The sequence below is a fragment of the Thermobia domestica genome, chromosome 9 (assembly GCF_964235325.1).
Source record: "Thermobia domestica chromosome 9, izTheDome1.hap1.1, whole genome shotgun sequence".
In the NCBI taxonomy this organism is placed as follows: Eukaryota; Metazoa; Arthropoda; class Insecta; order Zygentoma; family Lepismatidae; genus Thermobia; species Thermobia domestica.
This window is the reverse complement of record NC_137462.1, coordinates 5207963-5232732: the sequence shown is the minus strand read 5'-3', so window position 1 is coordinate 5232732 and position 24770 is coordinate 5207963. Positions and strand designations below refer to the sequence as shown.

General features: G+C 36.0%; 1 protein-coding gene across 3 annotated transcripts in view; it reads right to left on the bottom strand.

Annotated features, from left to right (window-relative positions):
- The window catches only part of Ttd14 (TRPL translocation defect 14), a 171507-nt gene that overhangs the window by 41998 nt on the left and 104739 nt on the right, over positions 1–24770 (bottom strand). For 2 of the 3 annotated variants that reach the window (XM_081770494.1, XM_081770497.1), the window contains one exon: positions 8118–8246. In XM_081770494.1, coding sequence (XP_081626620.1) covers positions 8118–8246 — 129 coding nt within the window. Of the gene's footprint in view, positions 1–8117; positions 8247–23531; positions 23607–24770 lie in introns of all 3 variants that reach the window. The other variant, XM_081770493.1, reaches the window with a different exon arrangement.

The window sequence follows — 24770 nt, the reverse complement described above, 5'->3', positions numbered from 1 at the left end:
TGCTTATTAAGACACAAATACAAACATTACGCGTGCCCTACAGTGATATAAAATGATTATATGAATCCTCCCTGATGAAATCTATGTAAACCACTGATCCCTAAGTAGTAGTAGTATTACGCTAATGAAAATATCAAATATAAAACAGATAAAACAGTAGTAATGGTGAGGAGAAAGGAACACGTACTTCGTTGATCTTTCAACAGTTTACAATGATGATAATAGACATTATATACACATCAAAGAGTCGGGAAAGTGACGCACACGAGTGTGTCACTTTTTTAGTCCTCTGCTGTGTGAACACTAAGATATTGGGATGATTTTTTCTATGATAAATATGGTTGGATCATAGTTTATCCTGATTTTTTTTTTTTTTTGTCAGAATGTCGAATTTCCCTCTCAAATTTGAGCCCAAAGTAAAAAATCCGAGAATTTTCGATTTCGAATTTCTTTTTTTTTTTTATTATTTGTTTAGTACAACTTCTTTCGTTTTACAGAGATCTACTTAGAAACTGTCAGGTACATACTTCGTACGTATACCTAATTTTTTAGACCAATTTAAACTCTCAATCAGTGCTGCCAACTAGTGAAATTAAAATTTCCTTATTTTTCAGCCAAAAATTCGAAATTTGTGTTTATAAATCCTATTGAACATCAATCCTTACTGGAATAAAAAAAAAAAAAAAAGTTCAGATCGTTACAATTGGGTAATTAAGGGCCGCACGAAAAATTCGAATTTAGGTTCTAAACCTAGACTTTTTATGTTACTTTTCTGTTTACCATAATCTATTGTTTTATTACAAGCTTTGTTTCTTATATATAGACATGATACTTCTAGGATGTATTAGTGGTGTATCAAAGTTTATTTTAGGATAGTTTGCAGCTGTCTGGTAGCAATGTTTCCAGCCACAAAAAATTTTAATTCCCGATTTTAGGTGAAAAATTCTGAAAATATCTTACTTTTCCCTCTTGTTGTCTATGTTGGAACAAACGTACCAGTATCTGAAAACCTCGTCTTTGGCAAACACAACGCACTACAGAAAGTTTTAATAGGGTAATTAGGGAAGTTGCAGCATCTGCACAACTGTTGATTTTTGCTTCTGAGCGGAGAAAGTACCATAATTTCGTGTGTACGATGAGAATTTTTCTTTCTGTCTTTGTATGGCAGTCAACGACTTCTCGTTTTCACTGTGCGTTGTCAACACACCAAAGAATTTTTTGAGGTAACTTTGACCCCCATGTGGCGACAGTGGTACCAGCTAAAAAAAAATAAATAAATAAAATAAAATTCGGCACGCAGTTTGGTTCTTTGCATACCAGGAAGGCTTCCGGCAAATATAGTTGCTAAAGGGAACCTCACAAAGTATTAATCAATTGAAAAGATGTATCTTGTTGAACATGTCAGCTGTACGAATACTTTTTTCAATGCATGATTTTATATTTTCTTTGGGAGAAAATAGCTTTCAATTAAGAATACCAGTGTTAATGTCTAAATAGATGTGTAAACTAATACACGTAATTCAACTAACCGCTTTATACATTGGATATAAAAGATGGTAATGAAATTATACAAAAGCCTGTAATATACTAATACTTCTTAAGATTGCCAACTCGGGAAAATAAATAAACAAAAATAAACAAAAAAAAAAATCGACACCCCCTCAAGACTCCCTATGATATAGGTCTAAGTGTGAAGTATCTCTGATCGGACCCATCCTTGGGAAGGAAATGTACTATCGTGAACAAAAGTGCGTTAGCTCCTGTATTCTACATATCCTTAATACATTCACTAATAAGCTTAATAGATACATTGTGCTATAAATGATCAACTGAAATCGGCACTGATCATTTTATTGTATTTACCAGTAATTTCTTAACTTCTTTAAAATTACCGAAACAGAAGAACAAAAGTATATTAATATTTATGTGATAATCTTGGATTTGGAAAATCAAATTTATTATTTAAACTTATACTTCAACTCCAGGAATTTTTTTAAAGTCCTTTTTCACTCTCAATAAATGTATAAAATTCCTTACAAGTAAATTTCAAGTTTTCCCTGATACAATCCTTGTCATCTATTTAAAATTATATAAACAGATGAACAAAATATGTTAATCGTTGATAAATGGTGAAAGGTGACAGTTTTGGATTTACAGAATGAAAGTTACTTTTTAAATATATACTTCGAACTAGATGAAATTGTTTCGAAGTAGATACAAAGTTCAAAAAACCGGTCATAAACGGGCTGGTAAGAGTTTGTACTGGTGACCGGCTTTCATCAAAATAACAGCAATACTTCCGGCCAGTTGGCAACCCTTATACTCCTTCGAGTAACTAATTGACTGATCTTTGTTCCTGTATAAATAAGGAAGCATTGAAAAAGCAATTTGTCACGAAATTTTTCCCACAACCCAATAACAATCGCTGAATTAACAACTCCTTTCTACGTAAATATATGTCGCAGTACTACTTTTATTTTAAGCTTCCATTATTTAAAATGAGGTTTATAAACCCAACTAAAAAGCAACGTTTATCATCGATTTGTGCTCAAGTGCCGATCATGACGTAATGTTCACTTCTTTGAAATAATGACCTTGGGGAAACAGCTCTATAAACTCAGAACAAAAGATGATTTGTTTCTTTTCTTGTCGAACAACCAACATAACGCATGAAAACAAAAAGTAATATAATCTGTCCATGATCTATTTTCCCCGTATTCATGTGTTTCGGTTCAGATGGTTTGTTGATTCCACAGAAGCCTTTATATTTATTCAAAGTATTCAAACGTGTCTTCTAGATTGGCAACCGATATAACAAAGACTTGTTTGAAAGCATCCTTCGGAGAAATTTCATTAATAGTTCCTATACTGTTCACGTTTTCAGTAACATAATAGTAATAGTAAGAATAAAATACAACTATGGATCTATCTCGCTGAATTTTCCTGAATCAGTGACAACGTCACCCTTAATTTCTTAGGGCGAGGGGGCAGATGGGGGGGGCAAAGGAACTCTTTCAGGGACACTTTTTTTCTGTATATAGAAAGAGGAGTTCTATATTACTAAATCTACATTACTGTACGTCTGAGGGACAACCACCAGGGAGACCGTCCCAATGCCCAATCTAACGTCGTCACTGACGTTAACTTGCGCAATAATATATAGGGTAATCCACACAGTACTGTATTGCTTCATAGTAATTATTTGCTTGCGGCAAGCGCCACTATTATCTGCCAATTAATGGATCGATTCATCATCGAAACTGTCATGAATCACACAATCACCTTATAAATACAGGGTGTCCAATATACAATGCAACCTGGAGTTTGGGATAATATAACTTTTAAACCGGCAGCGGTACACAAATAATAGTTATACCAAAATGAAGCCTTGTTCATGCATATAGTTTTAAACTATGAAACAACGATTGAACTACACTAGGAACCGCACAATGTTGCCAGATGTAACCGACGGTGCAATTTTTTTTTTCAAAACATGTAAATTGACTCCTAACTCATACGTATGGATGTTCTGTTGTTAATTTTCAGTTTTAGTTGGAGTAGCTTGGAAACTATGGAGCAGAAAAAACAATTTTTCATTTCCACCGATAACTAATCGGATGAGGTCTCTGTAAGGGGGAACTAGGGAAATCGTAGTTTTCATATATTAGTACACTGAATTGGCAACTGCTGATGTTTCAGTGCATCAAAAAATGTGTTAAAGATCTGTCTACATTATGCAATTCCTAAAAACAATGAAAAACAAACTTTGAAATTATCGTGATAATCGGGCAAAGTATATTTGTGGTAAATTTCATAGGAAAAGAATCATAAATATGAAAATTAGAAAGAGTAAAACAAAATGTTGCTAAATGGACAAGAAAGTTTTATTTTCGTTTTATTGTTCTTATTTACTGCTCTTTTGACATGACATTTGCCACATACATGCATTTTCCGATTATATACATACTAACATAAGAAATACCGGACAAATTCTTTATCAAATTGTATTCCCACAATAACCTATTTATATACATGCGACAATAATTTTGGACATGAGTGTACGAACACAGTGCGGGGTTAGCATCCAAAATCGGATATTTGCTGTAACATACACACCCACCCACACAGAGAAAAACTGTTGAAACACGATATATATTTATATTGTGTACCCCCGACATTTGTGGACTCTTTCCGCTCAGCCGCACTGTTGCCGGCACAGATAAGGGTCTAAATAGTTGACATTCTATTCTCTGTTTTGCCAGAATCGTTGTTGAACACAATAAAAATAAAGTAAATCTACATTCAATCAGGGACAGTGTCCATTAAGGTTATAAGGCTTAGCCTATCCATTTATTTATACATCAGCCTCAAATGTTGCTTTTGGATATTGATACAATTAATTTTATTAAAATGGATTTATATTATAATACGCTGTTTAAACATCAAGCGAGTTGAAGCGAAGATTCTGCAAGAACGCATTGAAGGCTATCGGCGGCTAGCCTTCCGCTTCTCTCATGGAATTAGGAAATGGGGCAGTGACAATCACTCACCCGCCACCCTCAGCACACGAAAACTTCTTGAGCTATACACAAATTCATGATGCAACGAAAGTGGACGAATGTTGACGAAAGGCTAGCCTTTCGGGTGTTAGACGAAACAAAAGCGACAGGATGCAGTCTTGTAAGAAAGTATAGAACAGAGACTATGAAAAATTTAGAAGCTCACATTCAATAACGAGTTTTGACCAAGACAGAAAAAAGAGACACAGAAAGAATAAAAATGTTATGTTATTATGAATAGTATTAATTCATCAGGGACCTTATTGTGTACTGGTTTGCGTTATCACAGTGTAAAATTTTACATTTTAGTTTTCGATAATTAACATTTTAGTTTTCGATAATTATGTTGTATTTTTTGCGTTGCGTTGCTATCCGTAAGTTTTTCGAAGATCGATACTGAAGAAGACCTCAGATTTATAGTTTCTTTCTTTCTTTCTTTTTTTTTTTTTTTTCCATACTTTCAGTCTAAAAATAGTTTTCTGTAAAAATCGTCAATTGACTGTGAGCTACTGCTCCACTGTTTTCCATTAGTATGCTGATATGTGTTGTAGGTGAAGTGCTTAAGTTTGTCTATGATTTGGAGAAGTTACACTAAGATCGTCCTATAGCTATCCGTTTTTATTTGTTTCTTTGAAACAGTAATACAGTGTATGTGTGATATACGAGTATTGCATATGTAAGGAAATCGCATGTGTAAGGGAAATATGAAGCAGAACCACTCTTATACTTTTTCTTGCATTGTATGAAACATATTTCATGAATTAGCATTTTTCTATCAAGTATTACAGCGTAGTCAGATCGTTTAAATAAGGGCGGGATAGTTTTTTTTTGGGGGGGAGGGGTAGCTTAAATTCACTTTACACTCATACATACATACAACAAAAATTGCAAGTTTCAGGGGATTAAGCCCCTCTTAGCCACCCTCTAGCTAAGAATCTAATTTCAGCCCACCCATTTCCAAACTTCACGCTACGTTACTGCATTCAATACATTCTAAAACAATTGAAATATAAAATACTATGCTGCAAAACCCAGAGTGGGGGTGGGGGCATCCTCCTAGCCTCTGAGCTGAATCGACTTTTCAGATTTGTCTTGATTACAAAAAGTGCATTCGCAGAGACTTTTAGTCTTTAGTACTTCAAGGCGACTATAAGATTGGAATCACTCTAAGGGTTGAAAGAACCTCGCAATGTTAACGAAGATGTCGCCCAGCCCCCAAACTTACTGATCCTATACTCTTCACTGATCCTACTGTTCACTTAACGTTTAAGAAACAGCCTATAAAATGGATTTTTTTTTTAAAAAAAAATACTTTTCTTAGAAGTACGAATAATTTCAGTTTACTGTAAATCTTCATTTATTGTCAGATAAAAATAATTTGTAACAATTTTAAATAAATATTTGAGAGGGCCAAGATAAGATTTGAGAAGGCCGATGCTCCTCCCTTAGCTACGTCTCTGGTTGGGACCGGACCATATTTTAACTTGGGAGATGTACCTGGAGATATGGGAAGCTTGTTTTTTTATGTATCATTACATTGCACTGCATTACCTCAAAGTTAGAAAATGTGACATAGCACTGCCTTCCCCCGAGCTCAAAGTTCGCGTGCCTTCTTCAGTAGCTAACGTATAAGCTTTGCGAACAGACCTGCGTGAGAATGTACGGCGGGCTATACAGGGTGGTCCATAAGTCTTAGTACAGTGGATTAGTTAGGAAACAAACATGAATAAAGCTAATCTGACTAGCAGAGGGCGAACTTGGGTAAAGGAGCTACCGATTGATGCATGCGTGATGAATGGCGGCCATCTTGGATCCAGTTTTTTTTTTCAAATGGGAAGGTAGGCATGTGACATCAATTAACAATTTTTTTTTTTTGCGCAGGGGAATGCAGTCCCGCAAACAGAAATGCGTTATCTCCCGTTCCAAAATTGACGGTTTTCTGTTTCCTTGCAGGGAGAGCGACATGGCACTAACGCTGAAAGAAAGACGTGACACCCCAAGTTTGACAGGTTTTCTTTTCGTTGCAGGTAGAGCGAGATGTCACTGACGAAGCAGGAAAGAATTGAAATCAACCTAATGTCTAGGGAAAGAAGCAGTCGTGTGATTGCCCAGGACTTCAACGGGCGCCACCACGAAAGAGCTGCAATAAGCCACAACACTGTTAGCTATCTCATTAGGAAATTCAGTGTAACTGGTAATGTTGCCGACAGATCGCCAGAACATGCTATATTTGTTGGATGCAAACCCACATGCGATCAATCTCTGCAAGAGGGTTACCCTTGCTCATATCATGTTGTGGTGTGGCATATGGAACACGTCGATCATAGGGCCCTTATTCATTCCTGGTACTGTAAATGGTGTCCGATATCCGGACATATTACAGGAGTTCGTGTTTCCGTTGCTTCTCCGCCCTGATGCCACCTTGCCGCGATATTTTCAGCAAGATTGGGCCCCACCGCACTTTCGTTGCCTAGCGGGAATGCCTGGATCTACATTTTCCTGGACGTTGGATCGGTCGCTGAGGCCCTGTGGAGTGGCCAGCCCGGTCGCCGGACCTCACTCGTTTGGATTTTTTTTATGGGGACACTTAAAACACCTGGTGTATCAGAAGAAGATTTGGATGTTGCACACCTACAGGGACGTATTCAGGACGCTTGTGATAGCATCAGCCCCGCTGCGTTGTTACGGGTTCAGGAGGACTGGATTAAGAGACTCCGGTTGTGTGTTGCAATAAACGGGCAACATGTGGAGCACATCCTGTAAGTGGGACTTTGGGTCGTCATAACTTTGAAACGGGACATAACACATTTCTGCTTGCTGGACTACATTCCCCTGCAAAAAAGTGTTAATTGATGTGTCTCATGCCTACCTTCTCATTTCAAAAAAATAACCTGGATCCAAGATGGCATCCATTCACCACGCATACATCAATCGGTAGCTCCTTTACCGAAATCCACCCTCCGCTAGTCAGATTTGCTTTAATCATGTTTGTTTCCAAAATAATCTACTGTACTAAGATTTATGGTTCATCCTGTAGGTTTCGTGCACGAATCAGAAGGGATTTGGATCTCACTTTAAGCAGTATGGTTAGGGTCCACCTCAAAAAGCCTCGTTCCTGAAAAAGGGACATTAAACTACAATTAAAATGAAGTTACAAAAAAAAAAAAAAAAAAAAATCTAAACTACAGTTTGATGATGTATGAGTAAATATGCTCGTATAACACCAAGAGAAAACAGTTATTTGGTCTGATCAGCACATGTGACTTCTATATTGCCAACATTTTTCGTTTCTAGACCAGAGTTAGCTACTTAAGACAAATAACTTTCTCGAAATCGCTTACAACAATTACATGCCTCCATTGGTTACCGAATCTGGAAGCACAAAGTTATAGCACTCATCAATTTTGTATCAAAAGTTTGGTTTCACAGACAAAGCCGAATTGAATCCCATACCACATTTCACGTTTATTGAAAAATCCAAATCATACCTAACAGAATTTAGGATAACCTCCGAGAACTCAATCTAGCTCGTTTTAACACACAATATGTTTTACTTACAAGCTGAAGCGTCCATAGCTCCTCTGTCACAGATAATAAGGCAATTCCTTTGGCAGGTTTCTGCCAATGCAAAGAACGTGTTCTCGATCTGCAGCATCGTCTTCAACAGGTTCTCTTGGAACTTGAAAGCTAGTGAAACAAAAACAATAATATTAAGGACACAAAAATACTTGTAATAGCATCACACATCATCACACTAGAAGCATTAATGCAAGTCAAACTTAAAAAAATAAATAAAATGAATGACAATTTATATTTACTGTCATAACTGGATGCACAAAACCTACTTCTGTACATGTTTCTAGAATCTTAATATTTTGTCAATAACTACGTAGCCACAATGAAGTTAGGACATAATTGAAATACAAGGATTTATTTTCAACAACAGCTTTAGAAACTGTACTAAATTAGTTATTTTGCGGGAATTTATTGATTGTATGTATTATTGACAAAATACGTAACTGAAATTAGAGTGATTACCAGTATCGTACAAAGACCATTGTACAGATGCTTTTAATTGTGGGTTTAATAAGAATTAAATTAGGCCATAGTATATCCTGATGATCTTGATAAACTACAACTAAACTGTTCATTAAATTGCAATGGAATTTTGCAAATGCGCTTCGAACTGACACACCACTTCATTTTTTTTTTTTAAAGATCTAGTAACTTGCAGTAGGAGCATCACATTTGACCCTAACATCTTCAAAATTTTTCCATTATATTTAGTGACTTTGGAATTATTCTAATTCTACACAGAATAACTATCATTAATTGCGCGCCAAGAAGACAGACGCATAAAGAGACAGTTGCATGTGCTCCAGTCGGAAAACATTAATTTATGTAAAATATATATACATTATAAAAGATGAACGTAATAAAGACCTCTAATAGCTGAAAATACATTTTATATTGAAACTTGGTTGTTAGTGTTTGATCTGAGTTACCATTCCAGAGTTTGTCTCGTGGAACTAACGGAAAAACCTTGAAATAAATCTTTAGTAAAGATGATAAATTGGAAAAAGGAAGACATCCCTTTCTCATCATTATTGCCATTATTAAGGTCAGTGCTCAGATCCCTACCATAACTACAAATCTAATTCAGGGTTCATACAAAAATATTTAACTCAATTTCCCTGAATTTTTCAGGTTTTCCAGTATTAATTTTGCAATTTCCAGGTCTAGTGCAAGAAACTAACAGTAAGAGAACACATAGATTTTAAGAATAATATATCTATATACTTAAGAATGGCCACCCTTCTCCCCAATAAATTGCAATTAAATATTGAGTCAGAAGAAAATAAATTAATTAAAATATAAATAAAATTTAAGTTGAAAAGCCTACTAAGGGAATTAAGTAAATACTTTTTTCCATACTTGAATACATTCAAAATATACAAAAATATTCAACTCAATTTCCCTGATATTTCCACGTTTTTTACTAGATATGATCGATTTCCCTGAATTATTCAGGATTTTTTTCTTCCAAAATCAATTTCCCTGAGATTTTCAGGTTTTCCAAGTAGTGTATAAACCCTGTAATTCAACCGTCAAGGGTATTCATCAATATAGACACTGCGCTGTCCGAACACATGCAATTATGGTCGAGTTCATGTGACTTCAGTACTATCTATGTTCAACTCACCACGAATCTCAAGAGTGAATGATAAGTGGTTGGTCAAGAATTAGACTGGCTAGCGTAGTGATTAACGCACCGGGGCAGTAAGCCGGAAAGTCGATTCTCGATACAGTCATACATTTTTCACTCTTTCGGTTTCCTTACGATATTTTAATACAGCAGAATCCAGGACCTTTCGTAAAGCGTAGAAAATAACCGTTCATTTATATATATTGTTAAACAGAATAATTTTTATCATACTTACACGAGACTAGAAGATCTGATGAATGACACGAGCGGTCCCGGGTTCGACTCCCGGTGGGGCATTCGGTAGAAAAAGTGTAAAACTCTTTTTCAGGCCAGCCACCCTGAATGTTTTCCTCATTCACACCAGGCAAATGCCGGGGTGGTACCTAACTTATACGCCTCAGGTCGCTTTCTCCCTTCCCCAATTCTTCCTTTTCCTCGTTTACTGCCCTCGCTGAGGGACGTCATCCCTCAAGCTAGACGGGTTAAATGGCCTTAGATATCGAAAGCCGAGAAATCTAAATCCTAAATTCCTAAATCTGATGGATGAGGAGATACTTAAGAGGAAAGTCTCAAATTTAGCCAAGACAGTCGCTTATCTTAACATTCTTTTGAGTGTAATTGTAAACGCGATGTTGAAATAATGGTTGGCCAGCATTCTTTCTAAGCTACGAACCAAGAATTTACACAAACAAGAATGTGACTTTCTTCCCTCACTTCAGGCAAGATTTCAATTACGCAACTACATTCTAGAGTAAAGGATTCAATATGTCGAATAGGCAAATAATTCATGCAACTTTGTATTTTCAGTAAATAATTACAGTGTCACGTAGATCGGCTTTATATTACTGTGCTGCAACACGAATCAGCCACACAATGATACATGTATACAAAATATATGGATTGAGGCATACAATAGATTCAAATCTTATGTTATCAATGATCGGGTTACAATTTTTCTTTGTATGCTCGTATTACTGAAGACATAGGCTTTTCTGAAGACAAGTTCTCCTGAGAGTTTTAAACATTTGAAGATGGACGAGTGCGATGGAGAAATAACTTTCAAGTTTTAATTCTATCATGAAACTATATAGACATTTTCTTCAGACGAATGAATAAAAATGGAGATTAATGACAGAGGTCTAAAAAGGAGGAAAAATGTTAATTTCTCTCTCTGACCTATTGCTACTACAAGTAGTGTCTGCAATTACACAATTCTCTTAGATCTCGTCTATTTCCTCCAAATCGCTATTTCACCCATTCACGACTTCTTTACTCCCTGTATAGTTTTCAACCAACAACACTTTCTAGTGTTGTGGGTTGCATAAGGAATAGGTGACTCCACATTCGAGTGAATGCTGAAGTGTTCGCGCTTGTATACTGTCTCGTCCACCAGTCAAGTAAAATTAATTCACAGCATTATTTTAAAATATACTTCGGGGTGCGCATTGACAGGATTAACGTTAACAATTGTTCCTTTTTCTTTTTAATTTGCTTTTAAAAATTTATTTTAATGAGGAATGGTTCAGGCACCCAAAAACTCAGCTACATTTTTGCTGCTCATTTTTCTTTTTCTTTTTTTTCTTTCTTTTTTTTTTGTTGTTGTTTGTTTGAACAGCCAACAAATTACAATGAAAACAGTAAAATTTTATCTTAATTCTGGGACTCGTCATACTGATTACATAACTATCTGAAGATTACTTTATTTGGTTTTACTATCGCGTGGAACATTTCTTTCCCTTACGCCATTTCACGCAATTTCCGTCTTCGGAAACATGTTTTCTCATCGTGACATTGCCATACGTAATATAATTTCCAGGTTACTTCTTTCTACCTAAGATTAAATAACTAAGGAAACGTCCATAGCAAGTACAGTATATCATCTTCTGCAAAATATGAAACTGAAATTCCATAAACTTTTGCAAATGGTTTTACGACGTTAAAAATAAAAGTGCGTTAACATTTTTCAAATGCTTCCAATCCTGGAAGGCTTGTAATTTTAATTTCTGGACTTACTTAGACCATGTTCGTGACTCGGGTTCGATTCCCAGTGGGGACAGATCATATGTCAATCTGCAAATCCATGTTTGATGAAATAGGCTCAATGCCGAAGGGGACATTAACAAATCAACCTTACTGTTTTGGGCTAAGAAATTTATATATCACAGTAAAATAAATTATATACTGTATACGGGGGAAAGTCAAAAAGTAAAGGGACGCAATTTCTCGCACTAGGGTTTGGTAACATTGCTAGTATCCAGCGCTTAATTAGTGTCTGCAACACTTCTATGCAACGTGTCACTCGTATTACCGCGTTAGTCGTTGGAGTGTAGCAGACTGTTAAACATGGCAGCTCACTTGTTGATATACACCAAGGAGGAAATGAGAGCAGTGATCGCTTTTTGTTTTTGGAAGGTGTTAAACCTGGGAAAATTATTAGTCGAATGCACGCCCAGTATGGTGACTAGGGATGGCCAAAAATTTCGGATCCGGATATCCCGGACCCAATAAGATCCGGATCTGAAATTCGAATCTCGGATATCTTGATTCGTATCCAAACCTACATCTGAAATTGTGATGATAAAATTGAATATCTAAAATTCGTCAAAACTTTTTTCGGATTCACTAATATAGTAGGTTGCTATGCTTTTAAATGTTTCCGTAACACGTTTGTGCTACCTTTGTTTATTTTATTTTAATCTTGCAATATTTACATGTTGCACTTTCTGTCGAAGTCTCTTTAGTAAAATGTTTCCAAGTTTGACTTCTTCCCATTTCAGAGTATAGTGAACTGTCTGCAAATTGATGTAAATAGAAACAAATTCTTCTGTGTAGCTCCTCTTCGAAACTTAATGTTAGCTTCACATTGAAAATATTTATTTTATTCTTAGAAAATAAACTTTATTATTTTCTCATACACAAATGAAATAGCTTTTAGATAAAGCCCTTCTAATCGCAAGAATACTAGACAAAAACTCTACTAATTGTAGTTTCTGACTCTCTAGAGTCCAATCATCAACAAATGTAATAATGAACATCTTTCATTCGAAGGTACAACAAAAAAATATAGAGTGGTTGGCGTGGAACAACAGATGATTTTTTGAACATACACACGAGAACTTCAGGAGAGCGATATGATTGTGTAGTATTATTAGTATTAATAAAAGTATTCGTTGTATGACTATCACCTAACTTATGGCTTGCCCTTCTAAGGTCGGGGTTTGTTGAAGGAGTAAATAAAAAGATTTCGGTTATTTTTTCTTCACCCTCCAGGTATTTGTAATCATACATTGCAGGACGTAACCAAACAGTTATGCATCGTATCGTTGAAGCGTTTTGTGTTTTGTATATTAAAGTGTTCAAAAATATTTAACATATTGGCATTTGTTCATGTGATGTCAGGTTCAATTCTCGATGGGAACATACATCAAACAATTGAAAGCTAAAACAATATGAAAATAGTATTTAAAAGTCAGGAAATTGATATTAAAACTTTAGCTATCTATTGGGACTGTAAGGCTGTAGTTAAATTAACCCACACGTTTCGTGAAGATATATTACGTCGTTATTGTTTATTTACTATAATCTACTAGATACATCAAAAGAGACCACTTTACACTGTAGTAATCAACAGATGAAAACAACATTGGAAAAGGAATGGAAGGTCTCCAGAACCTTAGATCAAGGTACTAACCTAGAATTTGCCCAGTATAACTGAGGAACAATCCTGGAAAATCCTCAGTCAGGATGGCTGATCTCCAAATTCGAACCCGGTATTACCCAATTGCGAAGCAAGAATCCTAACAACTAGCCTAAGCTAGCTCCGTATTATTATTTAGCTAATAATTAATGTAATGTTCTAAATTTAGTGCAAATTAAGCCCTACTTTCTTTATTGCTGGTGTTATAGTTAAGAAGCCTACATGAAACATCAGTCCCTCATTAAATGGGCCTTGCTCAAGAAAGAATACTAGAACTGGAATTCAGGAAACGGGGGTGAAGAGATTAATGAGGATGAGGAAACTATGTACGATGCAAACACTGAGTAATTATGACCTCATTACAGATATATTCACTTACATACGTCAATTAATATTTCTCTGATACAGGACACTCTTACTTTCTATAGTGGCAGGAAAAAAGGCCCGCTTTTGTAAACGAATACACTAAGCACGTGCATATAGGCACAATGTCCCTGCAAAGGAACATAGGTAAAACTAGAAAAAATAGGGAAAACTAGGAGGAAATGATAAAACGCCCTTCATAAAAACAAAAGCTAAAAATAACTAAACTTAGAGCTATGAAAGACGCGAGACTAATTTTATTGAAAAGATTGTTTTTCCTTAGTGATTAGTTGTGCTAATTATGAACATGAATTAAAAAGAAAAGTAGCTAGCTCTGAGTTTCGCAAACCAGTTGAAAGGAAAATATTGGATAAAATTTAATAATAAAGAAGGCATTTATGATAATTAAAGCAAACTAAACTCTTGGCACGACAGTCCTTTGGTTCCTACCAGAGGGCTTACGTTCACAGTGGGGATGTGTAGTCAACGCATTGACACCCCAAGTCCCTAATGCCGGCTTTCTAGACGCGAGTCCGCTACCTCTCACTTCAGATAACCCTCCAATTGTCCTCACGATGCTGGGTCAACACCGAAATTGTTGAGTGCCTCTCCGAGAATTGAATCCATGACCACGGACACCAAAGACACGCGCTAACCCGTGTTTTATATATATAATATTATATATATATATATATATATATATATATATATATATATATATATATATATATATATATATATATATATATATATATATATAATATTATATTATATATATATTATATATATATATATATATTATATATATATATATATATATATATATATATATATATATATATATATATATATATAAAGGTAACAGCTTTTTATCAAATTATTTAACCTGCTGAACGCATTGCACGGATTGCACTGTAACCATCACGACACCACAGACATAGAAGTAAACGAGGAAAGTTAAAAACACCTATGCCTGAAGCGGAATTTGAATCCAAGACATTCACAGCAAACGAACCACAGCCTAATGCCGCAGACCACTCGACTATGACTGTCTGGTTTTCTCGGCTAAGCCATAGGACATTTAAGGTGACTGATTACTGGCAATCTAAGTCTTATGTATCAAATATTTCCTGCGATAATACCGTACACTCTCAGTCTTCTATACATGAAAAGCTATAATTACCCATATTATCTAGTACAGAATAAGTTCCGATTCTCTAATATCTGCTGATGGTGATAGTCAAGGTTCACAGAAGCATGGTCCCCAAACCCAAACTGAGATATTGATGTTACTGGAAAGCCTGAAAAGTCATTGTGGGTAAGTGAATTGCCCACTTGTCAGGATGAAGGGCGATGGTGATGTGAAATGCGGGGCTGTCAGAGGTACTAATTATAATAATTGATTTATAATTTTCTATGCTGCCGTAAACCCTCTTCAAGAAGACAACTGTTAATCTTAGCTTTGAGAATGTTACATAAAAGGAGTTTTATTGCTATGATTAGGTTGCATATAAATCTCTTCATTCCGGAATTATCGGATTTGTTTTAACGCTTAACTTTCACACCTCTTCTGATTTACGAATATTTAAATCGCGATTATCTCCTTAAGGTCAATTAGTGATATTTTAACTTATTGCGAATCAACTATATATATGGTTAGTTTTGTTATATGGGAATAATTTAGACCAGAAGCAGTCTACAGGCTAAGTCCAAAAGAATCTTGGCAGACCTCCTGATAAACCACGTCTTTCAGCAAGGTGAATTGTGGCAATCCGAAATCCACATAAGGAAATGGTTCCGGTTCAATGTGAAAGCTTCCATAAGAATTAGCACTCTAATCAGTGGAATGTGCTTTGCTAATTTTTATTCAATGTGAAAGTACCTAACTTTGTTAAAAATGAAAAGGCCTTTATTTTAAACAAGTCGCCATTACAGTTTTCGCATTTGAACACAACACTCATGAAAAGTCATGTTAAAGCGCGACTTGCCTCTGAAAAAAGAATATTTATGTTTTCTCAGTTTCTCGTGTTCCCCAAAGTACACGCGGAATTAGTGCAAGTGCCTTCCGCTCGCATTACAACGGCTACGATCTTGGTACTACACATGTTTCGGTTTCCAGATCTCAAATATTTATCTTTCAGCCTGATTCTATGTATGAATTCGAAATTTCAAATCTAGAAGGGGCACTAAAATTCATAGTTTATTCTCGGTGCTCATATTGTGATTTACTAAATAATTATTAAATCTAATTGTAAGGTATACATTTGATATTTTGAGCAGACTCAGCAAGATAAACAGACGTTAAAACTAATTAATACTTGTCTTAACTCTTTTGTGTTCTTAACTGTCAATGAAATAAGTCTCTTGAGGAATTTTAAATATTCGAGTTTTGTATTTCAGTTTCAAATATATATATGTGTGTATTTCACCTCGGTCCTGAAACCGGGAGGACCTAGATTAGACATTCGAACTCTCATCCGGATCAAATCAGATTTATTTTTAGTAAGGCAAGCATTTGATCTTTAGAGTAGAATGAAAGAGACAAATAGATTGTCAATATTCATCTTAATTTTGTTTTCTTCTTCACTGTCAGGACTTCATGAAATTACTTTCGGCGAATTTTAGACATTCAAGTTAATCACAATTTGGGGGGGATGCGGGTTTGGATAAGATCTGGGATCCGGAACCAATCGAATCCGGCTAAATCCGGATCCGGCCATCCCTAATGGTGACAGCTGTTTATCGTGAAGCAAGATATACGAAGCGCTAAGGGGAAGATGATTTGCAACCGATGCATAAGTCATTGATGTGGTACAAAATTGGTTACAGCCGAAACCGAAAAACTTTTTTCCCGACGGAATCAAAGAAACTTGTGAAACCTTGTGAAAAGTGCGTTGAAGTTCTGGGAGAATATGTAGAAAAATAATGTATGTTTCGGTTTTCTATCATTAGATAAAAGTAAATTTTCTGAAAAGTCACTTTAATTTTTTGACTTCCCCTCGTATATAAAATATTAATTAACTTCGTTTTAACAAACTTCCAGATATAGGCTATGAGGTCATTTTTTACAGACATGATTTATCACTGAATACCTTTATGATACATGTATAGCTGTCGTTTTTGGTAACAGAAGCATTATACAGATTTGGATCGTTTACTTATTTGTATTTTATCAATAAATTTGAGGAGAGTATCAATGAATTTAGATAAAGGAAAACAAAATACATGGCCATGTTTCCATTATATAAACTGGAAGCACGTGTGAACTGTAATCACAAAGTATTAACGATTCGGAGTGACATCATGCACTCACATGGGTTAATAAACGTGATTTAAGAGCTTAGCTTCTCAATATTGTTTATGGTTGAACACAGATATTAGCAAGAAAACATAAAAGCTTCACAGCAGTGGCAGCTCTTGAGGCAAGTCCCACTGGTAGAAAATTAAATTTTATCGTTGGAAAACTAAGGAGAAAAAAAGCTTCATACAGCTTCAGAAGATACGTCGGCTGTCTTTCTTCTGTTTCTAGCATTCAAACAAATTTTTACCGATTTGACTTTCAAAACATGACATGGGGCTTCATTAAAATTGATCATGATTATACCTAGGTTATTACACTTCTAAGAGTGATGGTGTGAGTTGTTTCGATAGAAGAGCTTTGTTATTATTATTATTATTATTATTATTATTATTATTATTATTATTATTATTAATAATAATTTTGCTAGCGGCTGGTTCTGTGAGAGCTACTTGGGTAGTTACCTTCTTTGGTGCTCGCCGGGAGGAGAATTTCGATGAGGTTCTCTGATGATTGTACAGACTTAGCAATTCGCATAGGCTAGAGCGAGGCTTGCATTCCTGTTCGAATCCGTAGGAAATTGAGGTATCTTTAGGGAATTAGAGGTGCTTGATAGGAGACAGAAAGCCTAATAGTAGAGGCTTCTACCTTTAGGAACGCTTACGGGTTACGGAGCGAGTAACCTCATGCCACTTTTTTTAAAATTAAAAAGTCAATAAATGGTTATACCAGGGAAATTTCCAATTTTTATGTAAAGCTGCTATTCTTTCCCCTATTTTGTCATCCTTGGTTTTATGTATATATTTCCTTTAATAGGCTGGAGAAACAGACAGAAAAGAGGAAGTATTCCTCCGAAATATATGGATCCTGACTTTTTAAAAATCTTTTATTAACATTAGCATACCTCTAGACGAGCTAAGGAAGCAAGATTCCCGCTAATACCTCCTTTCTTAATTTGACTTCGTTACCTCTGTCGATCAGAAGATTGTGAATGGAAGAAAAACAGGGCGGGTAAAATAGCACACTCTTGCTTGTAGTTTCTTCCCCTTAACTCGTTGTTTCACTTCCTGCATCAATATCAACATCTTTCCACGCCTTTCTTTCCCTTATTTTCTGCAACATCTTTTCTGTAATCCATGGTTTCTTAGTTTTGTTTTCGCGGTAACCTACTTCTACGATCTGCTGTATGCAACGTTTAAGAGCCTGCCTTACTAAAAATAATGCAAAATTTACCATTTTTCTTTTGCTTGTTTATTCATCGGTGAAAGGCGATAATGAAATGCAGGTTACCACAATCATAGATAATGTTATTCTACAACAGAAAATATGAATCTGAAGAATGTTCACTGTTGCCATCCATAGAAATCAGTGTTGCCAGAAAAACAATTTCCCTAAAATCTAAGTTAATACAGCGAGTCGAGTAACGAACTCAACTGCATTTGATTACGTATCATGATGGTTTGGTTTCTTGTGAACTACTTTTTAATTAACATTATTATTTAGTTTTAATAACTATGTTAAAACTATTTTTTTATTACAAACTAAATACAACTATTATTTGAAAAGTAGTTCACAGGAAACCAAAACAATATGATACGTAACCAAATGCAATAGAGTTTGTTCCTCTACTCGCTGCCTTAACTTAGATTTTAGGGAAATTGTTTTTCTGGCAACACTGTAATTTCTATGGATGGCAACACTGAACATTCTTCAGGTTCATATTTTCTATTGTAGAATAGCATTATCTATGATTGTGGTGACTTGTATTTCATTATCTCCTTTCACCGATAAATAAACAAGCAAAAGAAAAATGGTAAATTTCGCACTATTTTTAGTAAGGCAGGCTCTTAATATGCTCCCACCGTCTGTTACTACCTGCACCTATCCTTTCCTCGTTTGAGGATTTTTCTTTAATTTTTCAATGAAAAGATTTCTTACTTTCTAGTTTTTCAACTTTTCAGTATTCAACATCATCCTGCCTACTTTTCTTCTACCTACATTTTTTCAGTTGAATATCCACTTCGTCTAGGTCAAGATTATGATCAGAGAAAAGGTCAGCCCCGGGAAGCGTCTTCGCGTTCAAGATATTTCGGTATATGTTCTGAATCATAACATGATTATCTGATATCTTCGGCCGCCTATTGAGGATTTCCATGTATATCATAATCTTTGGTGCTGATTGAACTACGTGTTTCCAATTACTAGTGAATTCTGAATACAGAAATTGACCAACCCCTCTCTTTTATTTCTTTCCCCTAAACCTTATTTGCATGCACTCTTCTTCTCGCTGTCTATAATTTCTTCTATTTTCTCAATTTTCCTCTACTCCTTCAGTTGTATTCAAAATCATCTGTGCGTACCGGTATATGTATTACCACTAGATCATATTTTCATTACCTTCACATTTAAGCTCTTAACAAGAATTATTCCTACACGATTATGACCGCCGTTTTCATACAAGAGTAAAACATTCTATAATCTTCGCTGTTCGACTTCCCATTATCTTCCCATCTAACTTCACAAACTCCTACTACATTTTTATTTTCTTCCTTTCTTGAAGATTTTTCTAATTTCCCTCCCTGTATCAAACCTTTTGCTCTAGTTTGTATTTCTTTCTCTATAAATCTTCCCCATATGGTTATTCTCTCGTCCAACGGTCCTTCGCAAGATATTCCCGTCTTGGAGATCCGAATGGGGATGGTTCAATGAAAACCATATATTTATTACTGGCAAATTATAAAATACCTTATTTTTCGACAGTCATCATGAAGTGCAACGCCCATACTTAATCATTTTGTAAGTGCTTGGATCCCCAGTGAAAAAAAAAAAATGAAACTGTAGCCATTGGTGCGCCACTGTTTTGACCTTTTCATCGCTTCGGAAATGCCTCTCCTCCATTGCCTCTGAGTGTCCTGAAAACATGACAGTCACTGGGGTGAGATCTGGAGAATAGGACGGGTATGTGAAACACTAGAATTCCTGGATTCTGGTCATCGTTAAACAGGATGAATGCGATCAGTTGTCATGAAGCAGCCAAATACCTTAATTCAGAATTCCTTGTTTTGTTTACTCTTGATTGTAGGACTAACCGTAAGATTATTTCTGTGTAATCTCAAAATGAAGTACTGGTCATTGCTCTCTTTACCATGTTATGTTCCAAAATAACAGCATTCTCATCCCATCCATTTTCTGCTAAAGGTTTGATTGTGGAATTTATTGGGTTTGGGACGAGGTATGGTATCATTCCTTGTTCTGATTCAGGCTGATTACGATGGACACAAGTTCCATTTCCTGTAACTGTTTTACCCGGAAATCCATCTTCGGCCTGAAAACGACGCAAAAGCCCTTAAAGTCAACACGACGATCTCTCAATTGAGTAGCCTGTTGAAGTGGCACCTATCTCGCACAGAACTTATTGAAATGTAGTCCACATGGACAACGGACTTAAAGTACAAATGGAAATCAATATTTTAATTTTATCGAAATCTTTACGTTTATTTCGCGCACGTGGGTTTGTTAGCATTCTTTTATCCGCTTCTTAAATAGTGTGTACTGAACTAACACTAATATCCAAAATGGTAGCTCGCGGTGGCTCAAGGTAGAGCGTTCACCTCTGGTGTTTGGGGTCCCGGGTTCGATCCCAGCCCCCGCCAAGTGAACTTTGTGGTGGAAAAACACCATGTGAGTGGGTTTTCTCGGGGTTCTCCCGTTTCCTCCCACTTTCTTCATTTCACCAATTTCATTCATTACTCATCACCACCGTCTCTTTTAGCCCAACCGGTATAAACGTGGGACGTAAAACTCAAAGATTTCATTTCATTTCCAAAACGGTAGCTATTTCAATAGCGGTGTTGTTTTCGTTCGTCACTACTTGGCTCGATCGCGGGAAGTACACTACTTTTTACACCGTTTCTACACTTTGAAAGAATAAAGAATTACTGTACTGCACTTTCATCCTGCAAGAAGCTTAAAAATGGGAATATTCAATACTTGCCATTATTATTATTTTAAATGCTGCTCCCGTCTTCTTTAGCGTAACCGGCATAACCGTGGGACTAAGATTCCATTTTATTTTTAAATGCTGCTCTACAGTGGTGCATGCCACCAGTGCGGCGGCCATCTTTGGATTGACGCTGCTTCCTTGATCAGTGTTTCTGCATGATGCCTTCCGCAGGTCATTCTTTTGTTTACTTATAGATGAATCGTACAACTTTTCGGGAATTTTATCACGTTTAAGGTATGCATTTGAATCTTTCTCGAATGAACAAGAGAGTGTTTTAATTCAATTCTTATTTTATTTATGCGTAAGGTTAGCCATGGTGTTAAGGGGTTATACATAATACAATTTAAAATAAGCTTTAGCATCGCACTACCTGCCGTTATGGTAATTTGTATGAATACTTGCAACGCAAACTGGAATCTTACTGTGTAACATTATTACATATACACAATCGAAGAAGCAATAATATACATGGAAGATAGAAAACTCAAGAGTCCGTTGGTTAATAACAATGAAGCAGGCCGTCTGAAACTATGAGCTGTAATACACAGGAATGAAACGGCTTTATCGTGGAAATTTTAAAGAAAAATGAAAGCTCATGTTCGTTTGACTGGCAGTTCGAAATAGCGTCTACAGTGGAGAATATTACCAGGAGATACCTTTTCTAAAAAGCGAAAGGGTTTCGGGGGGATTGGCGGGAGATGAGTATAACATTAGCACTGAACAACTTATCTCGTTATGATAAGCGTCTCAATAACAATGACGATCACGTAGAAAAGTAGTGTTAGGTTTAGTATTGTTGTAAATGAAGTTCTTTTCATATATTTTGTTTTTATTTACATGTACCCAATCCTTCTTTACTTTCTAAACGGCCCTCGTGCTTGTAGGCCTGGAGGCAGCGATCCGACTGTATGCCGTGGAAAAATGTCAGAGTGTAACGGGCAAATTCACCATGCAGGTCCACAGCTTGTTCAATCTGAAGGAAATTACCAGGCAACATTTCTCGATAACAGAGTGAATATTACAGCACATACTTGCCCAAGTTGGTGCAAAAGAATGTCTGTTTCATTAGATCGATCAAGGCTGGCGCAAGGCCCATTCGAAAGATAGGGCGGTAAAATAAAGGGGTGCCGGAAGCGAAAAAAAAAAGGTAGCATCAGCTTATGCTTGAGAAGATTGTTTTATTAAATATTTTAGTCGTTTTATTGTTATTATAAATAATTTAGGCCTACAATATATGCATTAACCGCTCTTTCACTCCTTCGCAAAACAGCTCCCTCGTGGCCAAGCGGTTAGCGTACGCACCTTTGGCGTGGGAGACCCGGGTTCGATTTCCGGCGGGAGCTCATATGGTTCGAATTCCACGTTATTAATCAGTAGGTCCACGTCTCATATAGCCTCGCTGCTGAAAGGGACGCTAATCAACTCCTTCGCAAAACAACTGACGCACCCGTCGTTCCCGCCCTTCGTGCCATCCTAGTAACGTATTTTTATGTAGACATCAGTTATGTGTTATTATTCACGCTCATATTTTAGTGGCTATGTTGACCGTATCTCTTAACATTTCTATAATGGTTCAATTCTTTGGAGTTTTAAATGCGTATCAATGTTGTATTGTCCGGGAAAAAAAAGTGCACTTTACAGAAAACGCAGGGCGGGATTGAAACGAGAATGTGAAAAACAGGCGATGGTTTATTTGTTCGAGTATGTGTTTCAATAAATACAACTGTTTTATTTATTTTCTTACTAATACGATATAATTTTCAAAAACAATTGAAGTACTCCAGTTGGGCAAAAGAGCCATGTATTTTGCTCAGTTAATAGGAATAGTGGCACATTCAAGCTCAGAAAAAATTTGGCACTACTTTTTAGGAGGAAGGGGGAGTCACACTTACATCTGCCAGAATTTTCCTTCGGACCGATCCTGCCAGTGATGGGTATTAATTGCCATTGTATCTTCTGCAGAAAGGAACCGTAATAGTGTTCGCTGTCTGAGTAGTTTAAAAATGTCAAAACAACTTCACAAAACAGCTGACGGTACTCAACTGGAACTACACACTCGCGTTCGCTGCTTCTCAGTTGCATGATGTCCAACATACGATGTCAATGAACATTTCTAAAGATATAGCTAAGTTGTTATATATTCTGCCCGGTGAGTGCTAAGGTTTCATTTGACTTTTTTTTTTTTTTTTTGTCTTCAAACGGACTTTAGACATTTCAGATAGACTTTCCTCCACCAGACATTAAAAAGGTAGTTCCCAAAGAAGTTAAGCTCTGTAAAAGACCAGAACCCAATCGGGTGAAGAAACAGAATACACAAGAGACCCACTATTCCACAGTGTGTTAGTGGAAACTGGGAAATGGTGAGTGAGGTATCAACATGAAAAGGCGACAGAGCCAAAACTCACCCTCGCTGGTTGTACCGTTTCTGCACAAGGCACCGACAATACATCTGGCACAGGTATGAGATCCAAGGAAGGTGTCTAGAAAAACAAGCGCAAAAGAAAATTGTGCGGTTCAAGCGTGATCAATGCAACCATCGTCTCAGGTAAAACAGAAAATAGTATGCTATTTACAGAAGAAATTAAAGTTTTTTTTTTTTTTTTTTTTTAAATAACCAAAACAGCACATAAGCACATCAGAAAAAGAAAATGTGCAGAAAGCAAATACAGGTATATACTTCATTTACAATATAATGAAAAAAAAAAGAAAGTTCAACTTGAAAGTAACATAATGTGCAAATTATAAAACGCACAGAATAATTAACAAAAAATGTGCAAAGAAATTAAAATATACATAAGTGCATGTAAGAAGTTCATTAATGCAGTTCCTATTCTCATGGAAACCACGACTTTCTAAACGTAACTTCAAATTTAATATTTGTTTTAATGGTCATAAACAATCATTAGTACTGCTCTTAGCTTGTTTTATGATGCCACATTTCAGAAAAAAAATAAATAATAACAGTTGTAAGCATTACGGTTATCTTCGAAATGAAATATTGCAATCTATGGATGTAGGGATGGTATCGAGAAGACACTTCATACGGTCTCGATCTCGTCTCAATTGATAAATAGCACTCTCGATCTCGGTCTCGTCTCCATCAACAAATGCTTGTCTTGATCTCGTCTCGATAGTCCCGATATAAATTGTATCAATTTAAAAATGCATAAATAGTACAATTTTTCAGCATATCGCTTCCTCTTTTTGTTCTTTCACTTTATTCTTAACTGGAGAATTCCTGTAGGCCATCCCATTCGCAGCCAAGTGACTGGTAACAGTCGTGTTTTCGTATGTGAACTCGCGGATTATTCAATCCTTAGTGGGTGTATGAAAACTTGGGATAAAACTCGAACAGTAACTCAGATCCCAGTTCAAGTAATATATTTTGTCTCATATAGCCTCAGTAGTGACTACAATCAAACTAGTTTTTCAACTTCAGTATCATGGTTTATTTACTACCTGTTGAATCAGTGTTATTCAACCGCACAAAGCAGTGAATCCGTAATTTCACTGCACACATTAAGATTATATCTCAAACTGCAGTCTGCGTAAAGAATAAAGAAAGAAAGAATATTTGTAGCAGTTCTATTGTTAGTAATAATTATATACGCATTTTAATGTAAAGTGCTGGTTGATAGCTCTAA